General features: G+C 41.9%; 1 protein-coding gene across 1 annotated transcript in view; it reads right to left on the bottom strand.

Moving 5' to 3' along the window:
- The window catches only part of VMAC (vimentin type intermediate filament associated coiled-coil protein), a 52,923-nt gene extending 44,775 nt beyond the window's left edge, over positions 1-8,148 (bottom strand). Inside the window, exon 1 of the mRNA XM_044053823.1 lies at positions 7,408-8,148. Within this exon, the coding sequence (XP_043909758.1) occupies positions 7,408-7,664 (257 nt within the window). The 5' untranslated portion in view covers positions 7,665-8,148. The remainder of the gene's footprint in view (positions 1-7,407) is intronic.
- Between the last annotated feature and the right edge of the window lie 5,957 nt (positions 8,149-14,105).

Genomic DNA, 14,105 nt, shown 5'->3' with positions numbered 1-14,105 from the left:
CCAGAATTTTAGCATGTTCAGCCTCCAGAAACAATCTAAAACCAAAATCATTCTCACAATCTGGCAACCTTGCATATATACATGTGAAGAACATGTCATATATATGTAGACGATCAAATACTTGATATAATAAAGCATAGTAAATATATTCTCTCACATGCTTAGTACACCAGAGGCAGTTGCAGAGGGCTGTCTCCCAGAGGCATAGTAGTTAGGGATAGAGGGAGGTGTAGGCATATTTATTTCATAACAAAGATGTTAGTTTAACTACTCCTTGCTACTGGGTTGTAAGCCTACTCTATTGCCTTGGGCAAATTTATGCCTGAAAAAAAAAAAAAAACAAAAAAAATTTTTTTCTTTTTAAATTCTTTTTTTTTAGTAGGCAACCAAAATAGAGTAAAATATTAAAAAAAATGCATAAAATACCAAACAAATAAACAAAACCTGTCCCACTTGGCTTCCCTTTTGGTTTATTAAGTAATTTCATCGATTGTGTCTTGTTCAGGAAAGGTGAAAGGAAGGATGTTCAGGAAAGGAAAAAGGCAACCAAAGGTGAACCACTTTCCCTTATTTAATAATAATCATTTCCTTATTATTGGATGAAAAGGTTAAAATTATAAAATGAATTTCAGAAAGAAAAATATATTTCAGAAATAGCTAAAAGAAAGGCTAAAGTAAAAAAAAAGGAAGAAAAAAAAAGTAAAAATGGTAAGGGAGCCCAATGGGGAGATGGGATGGGAAAAGCAGAGGGAGGGTGAGGTGGGGGGGGTGGTGTTGAAAGGTGGGTCCAGTCATCATTTCAGTCATCATTTCCAGACCTAAGTCCAGACTTGTACATATGTATCACTGTTGTAACTGCTTGCTTAAAACTAAACTAACTGCTCCTTTGTTAGACAGCTCAACATAGTGTAAGTGACATGACTGCTGTAATGTGTGTAAGTTGTAGCTGCACTGTCTGTCTGTTCTGTACTACTCACTCCTAAAAGTTTGCAGCATAAAATAGCAAATTGGGGGATGGATGGCATTGTTAGGATGTTTATTCTTCTGAAGTGCCTAGGGGGGCCCCAACTTGACATTTTGGGGGCCCAAAAAAATTACACCGGCCCCCTAAAAAACAAAAGTAAACTGACACGCATCAAAAGATGCTTCCCCTCAGAAATAACTTGTGATTTTGAGTGAAACTTTACAGCAAATGAGCATGCATGTGTCTGCACATATAAACACACAACTGTAGTGACTCAAGGACACAGCCACCAAGAAACATTCCAAATGAAATGCTTCTTTTAATCCTGTAATCAGAAATTAGTACTTGACAACTCTTCTCACTAATGTATGCAGCTCCTCTAACACATTCACACTTGTGCTTCCCTGTTGGAAAGGCGAAAGTTACCACATACTACTACTGCAGCCCAGACACTTTTAACAGTTGGAGCCAGATTAAGAGTAAATCAGTTTCAGAAAAAGACAATGACAAAATTCAAAGACAACTAAAGTAGAAAGTCTAGATGGCTTTGCATGATTCCAAAAGATGATGAAACTACCACCAAGTACCAGTGTTTTAAAGTCAAACTTAGTACACCAGACAAATGCAAATCTCCACAGCAAGAAAAATCGCACTGTATGGGATTCAAAGATGCACAACATGTATCAAGGGTGTAGCCAGGCATACACTTTGTACTCTGCAAACTTACATATTTTCTGAGCTTCACTTTGAAAAGTGTAATTTTTTTCACGACATATGTGGGTGACTCCAACAACATAAGCTTGCAGAGAAGATTGCTAATCCAAAGGCAATATTTTTAATGGGTTTAGTGGGAACAACAATTGCAAATGATGCATGTATGTATTAAGCATTTGGGGCAATGTTTTGTGAGAGGTGCACATTTTTAATGCCAGATGGTTTGAGGGCAGCAGTAAGAAGCTGTGAGAACAAAATGGAATTCCCTGGTTACACCCATGACATTTATTACATCACAGTGGCACTCCTTTGAAGAACAGAGCTATTATCACTAGATAAAACCATAATTTTGTGTGGCAAAGCTTTGTACAAAACATGTTTTCAACAAATTGGCAGATTTTTATCAGCTGTCTATATCAGCACACAAAACATACCAACTGTCAGACCAAACATGTGTGGCACTACTTCCACGTAAGTGTACATAAACACATACAAGCATTTATGCAAAGTCAATGAAAAGCAGTACATTTGCATATCAAATGCTGTGAAATGGCCAGCAGGACTGCCAGCTCACAGCAGTGCTGCAAGTACGCTGCTGCCTTTCATAAACCCAGTTATTTGCAAAAATGCCAATCCATGTCAAGATATACAACCAAGTACTGACATCAGAACTGGAGTACCAGGACATAATGAAGCACAAAAATTGGACTGATATGCAGGCATACTGAATAAGACATGCAAACGAGCCTTTGGCTTTTAATGACATTCCATACTTTACAGTAACACTTAGTGCCCCTTCAGAACAAAGCATAGTAGTCTATACTTCAATATTTACTATATTTTTATGTAAGGGATTATGATCAATATCAAAACAGAGAAAACACATCAGTATACCCCACTCCCCATCATACTGTATTCTTTATGCTTAAGAGATTTAGAAATACCGAAGTCACGTAGGATTCTCTCTCAATTACACAACTCATGAGACTCGTACTAGTGAGAAGTGTAAAACAGGCTTGAAGTGCCTGCATTTATAAAGCCGAGGAATTTGTGCTGGGGGGTACAATGTGTCATAAGCATGGAACTCAACAAAGAATATCAGACATGGATTTGCCAACACTGAGAGTTGCTGGGGTAAAGGTGAGGCGAACAAATAGTTAATTTGGTTCAGTTTTCTGCCTGCAACTAAAGAAGGGACAAATGGTAAGTAAAAAAGCAGCTCAGTCAGAGCAACAAATGGACATATTAAAAGGTACAACATGAAGGAAACCGGGCACTCCACATGAATGCCCTGTTGCAGTGAAACAGCACATCCATCTGTCATGTAGCATAACACTCTCTTCCCCATATTTCACATGCGAACAGTGTAACATGCGATACCGTGTGAACTTGTACTGATGCTTGCATAGCTAATCCATTTCTCAGTGCTTCAGTACTTAAAGGACAACCATGCCATAAAAGCAACATTTCCTTTTTTTCTTCACTTTGTTTCCAACCTTAGAGGATGATCCCCATACTTTCAAATATTAAAAAAAAAAGTACTTGCTAGTTTCTCCCATTCTGTGACATTTATATCCTAGTCTGCTTTTTCAGTGCAAGCTACAGATTAGATAAATGAAATCTCATGATGCTTCATTAGGAATTTGTCTACCTTGCTACTGCATCCCAAAGCCAATTATATCTGAAATTATTTTGCTAAATAAAACAAATGCAGCAAGCTCTTTTTTTTATTTCATATATTAAGGCGATAAAGATATCCACGTTCAAACTTCACAACTCTCTGATTCTGTTTAGTTATTAAAAGCTGCATTACATTGCTTTCCTGGGACAATAAACCTGTTAAACCTTTTATATTCAGAAGACAGACAGCCACTGAGAGGAACTTCACTGATTAGCTGAGCTTTGCAAGCCAGGAAATATAACACTCGGGCTGTTTAGGAAAAGAAGATAGAATGGAAACTCACAACATATTAGTTTTAATATAACACTCGGGCTGTTTAGGGAAAGAAGATAGAATGGAAACTCACAACATATTAGTTTTTAAAAAGGCTAAGTTATCTCAGTTCTTTATACTTTTTTAAAGAACTTTTCATAGATGGCGCAACACATAAATAGTAAACCTACAAGTCACTGCAAAAAAAGTCACTTACATTTTTATTGAGGAGTTTCATACTTGACAATATTTCTCACTACTTCCATTCTAAGTGAATGAAACTGTTATCTGACTACACAGCCTAGGGCATTGTAACATCATTAGCTGCACACCCCCACAGTGTGTTATGGGCATGAGATATATTTCCATGAAAACAAGATTACATCAGCATGTCTGCCTCCATAAGGGCATTTAGGGTTAGGAAACAGTAAAATTAGTTATACAGTGCAATGAAAAAGTGTTTGCCCCCTTACTGATTTATTTTTTTGCATGTTTGTCACACTTAAATGTTTCAGATCATCAAACAAATGTAAATATTAGACAAAGATAACCCTAGTAAAACAAAATTCAGTTTTAAGTGATTTTATTTATTAAGGAAAAAAACTATCCAAACTTCCATGGCCCTATGTGAAAAAGTAATTGCCCCCTAAACCTAATAACTGGTTGTGCCACCCTTAGCAGCAACAACAGCAATCAAGCGTTTGTGATAACTGGCAATGAGTCTTTCACATCGCTGTTGAGGAATTTTGGCCCACTCTTCTTTGCAGAATTGTTTTAATTCAGCCATATTGGAGGGTTTCAGAGCACGAACTGCCTTTTTAAGGTCATGCCACAGCATCTCAACTGGATTCGAGTCTGGACTAGGCCACTCCAAAACCTTCATTTTTTTTTTTAAGCCATTCAGAGGTGGACTTGCTGGTGTGTTATGGATCATTGTCCTGCTGCAGAACCCAAGTGCACTTCAGCTTGAGGTCACAAACTGATGGCCGGACATTCTCCTTCAGGATTTTTTGGTAGAGAGCAGAATTCATGGTTCCATCAATCACAGGAAGTCATCCTGGTCCAGAAGCAGCAAAGCAGCCCCAGACCATCACACTACCATCACCATGTTTGACTGATGGGATAATGTTCTTTTTTCTGAAATGCTGTGTTACTTTTATACCAGATGTAATGGGACGCACACTTCCCAAAAAGTTCAGTTTTTGTTTAGTCAGTCCACAGAATATTTTCCTAAAAGTCTTGGGGATCATCAAGATGTTTTTGGCAAAAGTGAGACAAACCTTTATGTTCTTTTTGGTCAGCAGTGGTTTTCACCTTGGAACTCTACCATGCATGCCATTTTTGCCCAGTCTTTCTTATGGTTGGGTCATGAACACTGACCTTAACTGAGGCAAGTGAGGCTGCATCTTTAGATGTTGTTCTGGGTTCTTTTGTGACCTCTTGGATAAGTCGTTGCTACGCTCTTGGGGTAATTTTTGTAGGCGGGCCACTCCCAGGAAGGTTCACCACTGTTCCATGTTTTCTCCATTTGTGGATAATGGCTCTCACCATGGTTCGCTGGAGTCCCAAAGCTTTAGAAATGGCTTTGTAACCTTTTCCAGACAGATAGATGTCAATTACTTTGTCTCTCATCTGTTCCGGAATTTCTTTAGATCGCGGCATTTTGGGATCTTTTTGCTTACTTCACTTTGTCTGACAGGTTCTATTTAAGTGATCTCTTGATTCAACAAGTCTGGCAGTAATCATGCCTGGGTGAGGCTAGTGAAATTGAACTCAGCTTTCCCAAAAATGTGATTAACCACAGTTACTTCATGATTTAACAAGGGGGGCAATTACTTTTTCACACAGGGTCATGTAGGTTTGGATAGTTTTTTTCCTTAATAAATAAAATCATCGCTTAAAAAACTGCATTTTGTGTTTGTCTAATATTTAAATTTGTTTGATGATCTGAAACATTTAAGTGTGACAAAGATGCAAAAAAATAATAAATCAGGAAGGGGGCAAATACTCTTCCATTGCACTGTAAGTAGTTATTATGGTGCTGGCAGATTTGGATTGTGCAGAAGGTCATGGTAATGCCCATAGTGGTCCTTTAAGTGCCAGTCCCTGTCCTGACTGCATTCCAGCAATATGGTGGACAAAACAGCCTCTCCATTGTTCTTTCTCTGCTGTGCAGAGGACACTTTGAATTATTTTGCACTGACTTAGTACTGACAGTCTCTTGTTCCTTTCACTCACCCTTTAACTACTGAAAACACTTGATAGTGCAAACTAGTTTACTCAGTCACAACAGCAATATTTAGGGCACCAATGAAAAGACCTAACAATGAAGTTCACTTCCCGGACAGTTTGAAAGACCTGATAAAGCTAGTCCCTCACTGTTTTTCTCAGCTTTTATGAGTGATGTACTACCAGGAAAGGATATGCAAGCATTGCTAACACAATGGGAGCTAGACAGTCCATCTGCAATACTATTAACTATCTGTTTGGTATTGAATGGGCAAGAATGGATGAGGGGCTAAAATTAATGTATGCTTTGTGGAGAACAAAAAGCTGAAAGCTATACAAACTACAATGAAGTACAATAGGGCTGCACCCAGCTCATGTGCACTCTGTCTATAATTGCTACCCATCTACAGTACAATCACACACCCTCATCACTTTTTAATTTGTCATTCCACAGTTTCTAACTGCTGCCCCAATTTTAAAAGTTTTTTGATTTCTGTAACAAAATACTGCTTCTAAAATGACTCATTATAGGTCTGTGCCACAAATGCAAGCTTAATAAGCACTTTCCATGATCTGTTCTTTCAGATGGAGATGAAAATAACTACAGTTATGAAGTTTAGAAGAAATGTTAAAAAATGCATTCATGTTTGTTAAATGACTATCTATGCCTATAACATCTTGCCAACACAGGCAGCAAAGAACAAAAATAATTAAACCGCAAAGTCTTTTTCAGAGATGCTACTGTATACCTCCACCTAATAGCCAATGAGGAAGCATGATGACTTTCAAGCCAGCAACCCTAGCATTAAGAACAGGAAGATCAGCTGCTACTGAAACACTAATCAGGTCAACTGTCTGTGGGGAAGATGCCTGCAACCTACATCTCTCTTGCAGCTTGCATCACTTTGGCTGATCCTCCTGACTTTGTGATAAGTTAAAACTATTGGTCTAACTAACTGCATTGCTAAAACACTTCAACATTGTTAAACTATTTATAGATTCATAGATTAGTACTAAGCTAACTGCCCTTGTGAGCCATTTTAAGCTTAGCCAATTATCCCTTGTGAGACTCAAACCCTGCACCTTGTGCTTGCAAGACAAACACCTTAACCATTAGGCCACCCTATGCTAACATAAGTAAATACATTTTTGTTGTAAAAAAATGCATACATCTGTTATGTTTAGTTCCTTAACCAGGAGAATAGCTCTCATCTAATCAAGGACTAATCTCAACAGAATTACTGACAAATCTAGAAAGAATTAGGGGCACTTATTAGCAAAACAAGAGGATATGAATTAATTAATTAATATACTTTTTCTGAGGTAAGGAAACCCTGTAATTCTAATTACATTAAGTGTAATTCGCCACCTTTTCTCCAAAAGTTTTAAAAGGGATTAAGAGGTATAGTGGTAAAATTTGAGTCAAAATCTGGGACAGTTCAGAGGTATAACCGTGAGGTTTCGTCCACTGTGGCAATCAGAATATCTTTGTGAGTGAATGAATGTTTGACAGTAGCTTTGATCTTTTGAGCTGCTGACCTGTGTGGTAAGTCTTCACTTCTATTACCTGTCTTTACTTTCTACGATTTCTCGAACAGTAGTGCGTAGCTGGTCGTCCTTTCTTATCAGGCTTTCTGCCTGTTCCCTCACAGTGTTTTCTGTGGCTGCCAGACGCTTTTCTAGCTCAGCCACTCGCCGATGAACTGCTGCCAGGTGAGCATTTGCTTCCTTAATCTGTACCGGGGACGGCTGTGACATTTCCCAGATGTCTGTGGTTAAACTGGCCCTTCCGCCTACATACCCTATTGTAACAAGCCTTTTCATTTATTTTCTCATCACATTAGCTGAATTAATGTTTGCCTCAAGTATCTGACTGGAAATGAACGTGCATAATTAATATTGGCACTGTAAAACTTTTACTGTATTTTCTACAACGTGAAAAAGCAATAATGGCATTTTCAAAATTTAAGCCCCATAAAGCAGTGGAAAGAAACAAGCTTCAGTATAATTTACTGAACAGCTTAGACCTAGATGATAGTAACGTTAGACACATCAGAATAGCAGTAATTATTTTAACACTTTTTTTTAAACACTATCGCTCCCTTACTACTTAACTAGACAGTGATTTCGGGCTGTAAAACATTTTACAAGCAGGCTCTATTAGACACCATTTAGCTTGTAATATAATTAACAACTACTAGATCGCGATTACTCTACCAATAAATCAAAGTGGTAATTATTAACTTTGCTAATGTATAACCCTTCCTTTCTAATTCAACTTCGACCCTTAAATTGTGACTCACTGACAGATAACGCCGGAATCGGAAATAAATAAAACGGAAGTGAACTGAGGCGGGAGATCGCAGGCTGAGACTATTGTGCACGAGCACGCAATGTAATAGAGCTGGCTGGCAAGAGGGATGCAGTAGTGCGAATGTTATGAACGTATCGTCTTTCATGGGAATAATAAAAATATAGTTTTCTAACCTACTGCGGTCAAAATAAGTAGCACGGGAACATTATAGCTTATATTTGTCTGCGGGTACTATGCCTAGCTGTCAGTTCGCCCTTTTGGCGACCAAGACCACTAGATTTAGTGATAGAAAAGTTAAAGGAAGACTTTGAGTGGAAAAAAAAAAACTTTGAGTAAAAAGAAAAGTTAAAGAAAGTGGGACGTCATGCAGTAGGAAAAAAATCTAGGCTTCCCACCTTTCATGTTTGGCATAGGTCTTAATCTTCTACCCTCAAAACGAGGAGCACTGTTTCTCATAATGTAGAACAAATGGGCAAAATTTGGAACGGTTACCAAAAGCGTGCAAACAACTTCAACAATGATGATCATAGGATGGTTAAATGTGCAATTTTTGATTATAAAAAATTATTTTAATGAATTGATATGATTTGTTATATTTACACTGGACATAAGTTACAAAAGTTCCTAGTCCGTTTCGATGTGGAGAGAAAAAAACAACTAAAAATGGCAAATGCCCTAAGAATTAATGACAAAATATTTTTCACAGGTTTTCTTTAATAGTTAATAAAGCATTTATTTTGTACTTGAAACACCTAGATGTTACATAAAATAGAATAAGCAACTCAAATGCTATAAGAATAAGCTTTTACTTTGGCAAAAAATGAAGTTCAGTCCTTTGCACTGGCCCAATGGGTGTGAATATATTTTGTCCTGCAAAATCTCACTTTTTTTACAAAAGGGTGTGCAAAAGGTACTCCCCTCTGTTAGAATGCCTTGGGAAGAAAACCGTCAGGTCAATAGATTGGTTAATGGAAAAGCCAGAAATGACCTTGGGCAAGAAAAAAGGGTCAGTACGAAGGGACACCCTATCCATGTGGAAGATCAAGTAAGGACTCTTGACACTCAAGGCCTGCAGCTCAGATACTCTTCTCGCTGAGGTGAGTGCTACTAGAAGTATGGTTTTCCATGACAAAAATTTTAAATCACTTGAATCAAAGGGCTCGAAGGGAGAGCCTGTGAGAGATTGAAGCACCAGAATCAAGTCCCAGGCTTCTAAGGGAGGCTTGACCGGAGGTTTAACATGTAATACTCCCTTCAAATAGGTCTTGCATAGGCGGTGTGACATAATTAAAGAATTATCAAGACCATTATGAAAATTGCCGATAGCTGCTAAATGTACAGTGATCGTTGAAGCTGAGGCTCCTGCATGTAGAAGAGTAGTCAGGTATTGTAGAATATTTTGAATAGGCATAGAGAAAGGGTCTAAGTTCTGGTCTTTGGCCCAAATAGAGAACCTAGTTCATTTACTAGAATAAACCTTTCTAGTGGAAGGTTTGTGTGAGGCCAGAAAAATTTCACGAACAGGAGATGGGATGTCAGGCAGCCAGGCAATCATTGGAAGTGGAGGAACCAAGCTGTGAGTTTGAGACTGTGCAGGTTCAGATGAATCAATCCCTGAGGATGGGATAACAGGTCTTGGGAATGATTCAGGATCCACGGGATGTGAATCAGATGAGGCCATAGAAACGGGATCCAGACTTGACGTGGCCAGTAGGGAGCAATGAGGATCACTTTACTGTTCAACCCTGAGCTTTCTGGAGAAATTTTGCAATGAGGGGGAAATGGGGAAAGGCATACAGAAGACCCGGGGGCCAATTGTGCGTTAGAGCATCCCACGGTGGTTCCCCCTGAGGGGGGATTAAGGCAAAATAGCTCCTGCATTTGTAGTTCAGGGGGGAAGCAAACAGGTCACAGCAAGGCTTGCCCCAATGTTGGAAGATCCGATCTGCTGTTGCAGGGTTGAGGGACCACTCCTGAGGCATCAGGATGTTCCTGTTCAGATTGTCCACAATAAGGATGGAAATCCCAGGAATGTGTGATGCTATAAGAAAGCGATTGGAAGCTATCGCCCAGTGCTAAATCCTCATGGCTTCCCGACACAGGGGTAAGATCTGGTTCCACCTTGCTTGTTGATATATTAGACGACTGACGTTGTTTGACTGAATTGCAATGGTCCCCTAGGGTAGGGATGCATGGAAAGCTTGCAACGCTAAGAGAACTGCCCTCATTTCCATAGGTTCATAGGTAGATACTAGGCTATCGGCTCGCGGGCCTACGTAAGCCTAGCCACCAAGGTTCCCTGGCTTACGCCACCCAGTTATTTTCCTGTGCCACTGTTGAGCAGAGATACAGAAGTGATCCCCGGGGTGTATTTCCTATTTCCCATCCACTCAAGATTTTTCTTGAAGAGTGCTAATGAAGAACTTTGCTTGACATAGATGGGTAGCCTGTTCCAGATTATGGGAAGTCTCTGGGACAGGAATCTATCTCTCCAGCATGTCCTGTTTATTGTGGTGACAAGGTTTAGGTCCCTAGAGTGTTTAACTCGGAGGGATTGGGATTTCTATAGGTGTAGCATGTCCAACAGCTCTGGGTTAGACATAGCTTTATATGTTAGGCAAAGATCACCTTGGAGTAGGTGATATGCTACGGAGTAAAGCTGGAGTTTTTTGAGACGGTCAGTGTAGGGCATCTGTTTGAGGCCAGTAATCCTCTTTGTGAGATACTTCTGTGGCCTTTCCAGTTGCTGCAGATGTCTTGTGAGGTACATTCCAAAAGGGGCGTTGTACTCTATAATGGGTCTAATGAGTGTCGAGTAGAGGGGAACAATGACCTCTTTTTTTCCTGGATGAGAACCATTTTATGATGAGGTGTGCCACGTAGGAGGACTTCCTGACTACTTTGGCGATGTGACTATCAAAGGACAGACTACTGTACACCTGGGTCCCAAGGTCTCTTATCACACATTCGGTGTAAAGTAGACTGCTGTCTATGTAGTAGTTCATGGGTACAGAGTTTTTACCAAAGCAGATAACAATGCACTTTCTGGCATTGAGCTTGTGGCCTCCAGGCCTTCCAGGACATTTATGTGCAAGTTGGCCACAATGAGGGTCCAAGTGCCTTGGACAGTCTTTCCCTGAAAATGCTCCCCCCACCCTAACAGTGAAGCATCCGTGGTCACTGTGCCTGTGGGTTGGGGAAGACAGAACGGTCGATACCAAAGATTCTTTTGTGGCTCCATCCACCATAGCATTTCTTCCTTGCAACGGTTTGTAAGGCGTATCATGTGGTTGAGTGGGTGGATTAACAACGGCCATTCTGCAGAAAGGAGCCACTGCAGGATTTTCATGTGCAGTCTCACCAGTGGTACTACAGTGATAGCAGCTGCCATGGAGCCCAAGAATTCCAGTACTTATTTTCAAAAGCCTGTGAGGGGGGAGAGAAATTTGACAGGATGTTGTGTCGAAGACCGCTCCAATAAATTCCAGTGTCTTCACTGAGGACATCTGAGATTTGTCTTTGTTGATTGTAATCCCCAAGCGGAGAGTGAGACCTTGAGTGTAAGAGAGGCTGTGGGCTAGGAGATTCCTGTTCAGAGCGGTAAGGAGCCAGTCGTCTAGTTAGGGAAACACCTGGAATCCTTGTAGTCAAAGATGGGCTACCACAACTGCCATACATTTGGTGAACACTCGGGGGGGGCTGTCGAGAGACTGAATGGCAGTGCCCTGAACTGGTAGTGATTGGCTCCCAGCCGTAAGTGGAGAAACCTCCTGGAGCGGTGATCCATCTTTGTGGTAGTACGCATCTTGTAGGTTTATAAAGCACATCCAATTGTCCCTCCCTAGGAAGGGAAGAATGGACTGTACTGTGACCATCCAGAATTTTTGAGGTTTGATAAATTTGATGTTATGTGATCCTATCTGTGTCTGGTATCGTGTACAACTTTTTCACTCGTTTTTGTTGTTGGCCTTTTAGCTCCTGAAGAAGTTGAGAACTCTGTGTTCTCTTCGTTACCTTAATTTTGTGTGTGTATGTGTGTTATGCTAATAAGGAACATCACTCTCTGACTTTAAGAATTGTACCAAGTGTGGGTACAAAATGTCAATCACGGATGATCACTTCTTGTTCACTTTATTTATTCAACCAAAAACACACAATATGTTTGTCTTATGTATGCCTTTTTTCTTCTTCACGGTCTCCAAGGAAAAACAAACAAATTAATATTGAAAGGCTTATCACCTTTCTTTTGAAGAGTGTTTTACCTTCTTCTCCCCGGCCCCAGGAGCAGGTCTTCGTGAACCTGAGGTCCGGCCGGTGAGCCATTGTGCCAAGTTAAATCAAGGCAGTTTCTCCGCCGCCTCCACGCGCTTTTGAGCCGAAGGTCTCCGGGTCCATTTCTCGGCTCCAGCTGTGTCGACTCTCGAGTGCTCTCGAGCTACCTCTTCTACTCTGTCTCTCGGTCCCTCCATTGGCTCGGAGTACTGGTGGTCTCTCATCGCCAGGATTCCTTTCTGAATTCTCGCCAAGTCCTGTCGCCTCCGGGAAGTGCTGTACTGGTGTTGGATCCTGGCTACCGCTTATTACCGAGGTCTCCGAGGCTCCCGAGGATGTCCGAGAGTCCGTGGAGAAGCCGCCATCTCGTCCGATCGGCCCCTTTCTTGTCTACCGTCTCCGATCGAAGTAGTTAGGGGCCCTGCCCTCAGCTCTGCTAGAGCTGTGTTACAACTCCTCCAACCTCGTCGGGTTCCAGGCCAGTCCTGTCCGTAGTGGAACCAGTGGGAGGTTGTCCTCTTCCTTTGGAGTCGGGCGCCCCCAAGCTTTGTGATGGTTCGAGAAGGAACAGTGGCCCTGGGTCGGCCCAACCTCCAAGTGGGTCGGGCAAATGTCGGTCAGGTCCCCCCTCTCTGTGTGCGTCCTCTTTAGGCCCCAGGTCCCCAGTCGTCCCTTGGTGCCCGTTGCCTCTTTTCTTCCAGTGTCTACGGAGAGACCTTCCCAGAATTTCTTCCCGACCTCTTTATCACTCTCCTTTTTGGGCTCCCAGCCCTCCTGGCTCTCCTCCCCTTCCCTTGGCAACTTCCTGGCTCTACCAGTCCCCCCCTCAGCACAAGAGCCCTGGGGCCTGCTATCTCCGATTGTCCTCCGGGAGGGGATTCGAGGTGGGCTGGTCTGCCTGGAATGCCTTCCTCCCTTCCTCCTCTCAGTTGAGGGCAGAGGAAACGAGCATCGAGAGGAGTGAGACTGATGATGTGCCCTCCAGTGACCTGCGGCCCTGCGGAGGGGTCCCCTGAACTCCATGGATGGGGCCGAAGTCCCTAGCCGGATCTTGGAAATCCCCTCTAGGGTGGAATCTCCTTGGCCGTCCAAAAGGCCTCTGCTTGAGGCCGGTCCCCCCTCTTTGCCTTCGCGGTCTTCTTCAACTGGGGTCGGTCTCAACCTTCCGCCTCTCCGTGTTCTGTGGGATGAAGGCAAGGTGCCTCAAAAGGCTGTGGAACCGTCCAGTTTTCCAAAAATATAGCTCGTGCCCAGCCCAGTGAACCATTTTAAAGGTGGTCCTGTGGCCTACAAGGGTTTCAGGTGGCAACAGCCTGAAGTGGCAGGAGCTGGTGCTAGTGGTCGTAGATTAGGGTTCTGGGTCCAGAGTCTAATAATATGGTGCCAGCACTTTGGGTGTAAAGCAGAGCAGCCTTTTTTCTTTCGGTGCTCTCCCAGGGGGAGGGTTTAGGTCCGATGCTTTTGAGGATTTGGTCAAGGAGCCTATGCGTATCTCTGGTAACTACCTGAGCAGTTGGCCCAGACTGGTTAGCTCTCAGTGGGCTACCCTGGGGTCAGCGTCGAACAACTCCATGAGATTCGCATTTCATACTCATTTCTTGGCTACGGTTTTAGTGTCAGCTGCACCTTCCCTTGAGGATGAGCTCTTGGCCTGGCAGTTGTCTGTGTCATTCTGACAG

This window comes from Protopterus annectens, chromosome 13.part0 (assembly GCF_019279795.1).
Source record: "Protopterus annectens isolate FY-2018-M chromosome 13.part0, PAN1.0, whole genome shotgun sequence".
In the NCBI taxonomy this organism is placed as follows: Eukaryota; Metazoa; Chordata; order Ceratodontiformes; family Protopteridae; genus Protopterus; species Protopterus annectens.
Note: the sequence above shows the minus strand (reverse complement) of the source record. Positions and strands in the feature narration are given on the sequence as shown.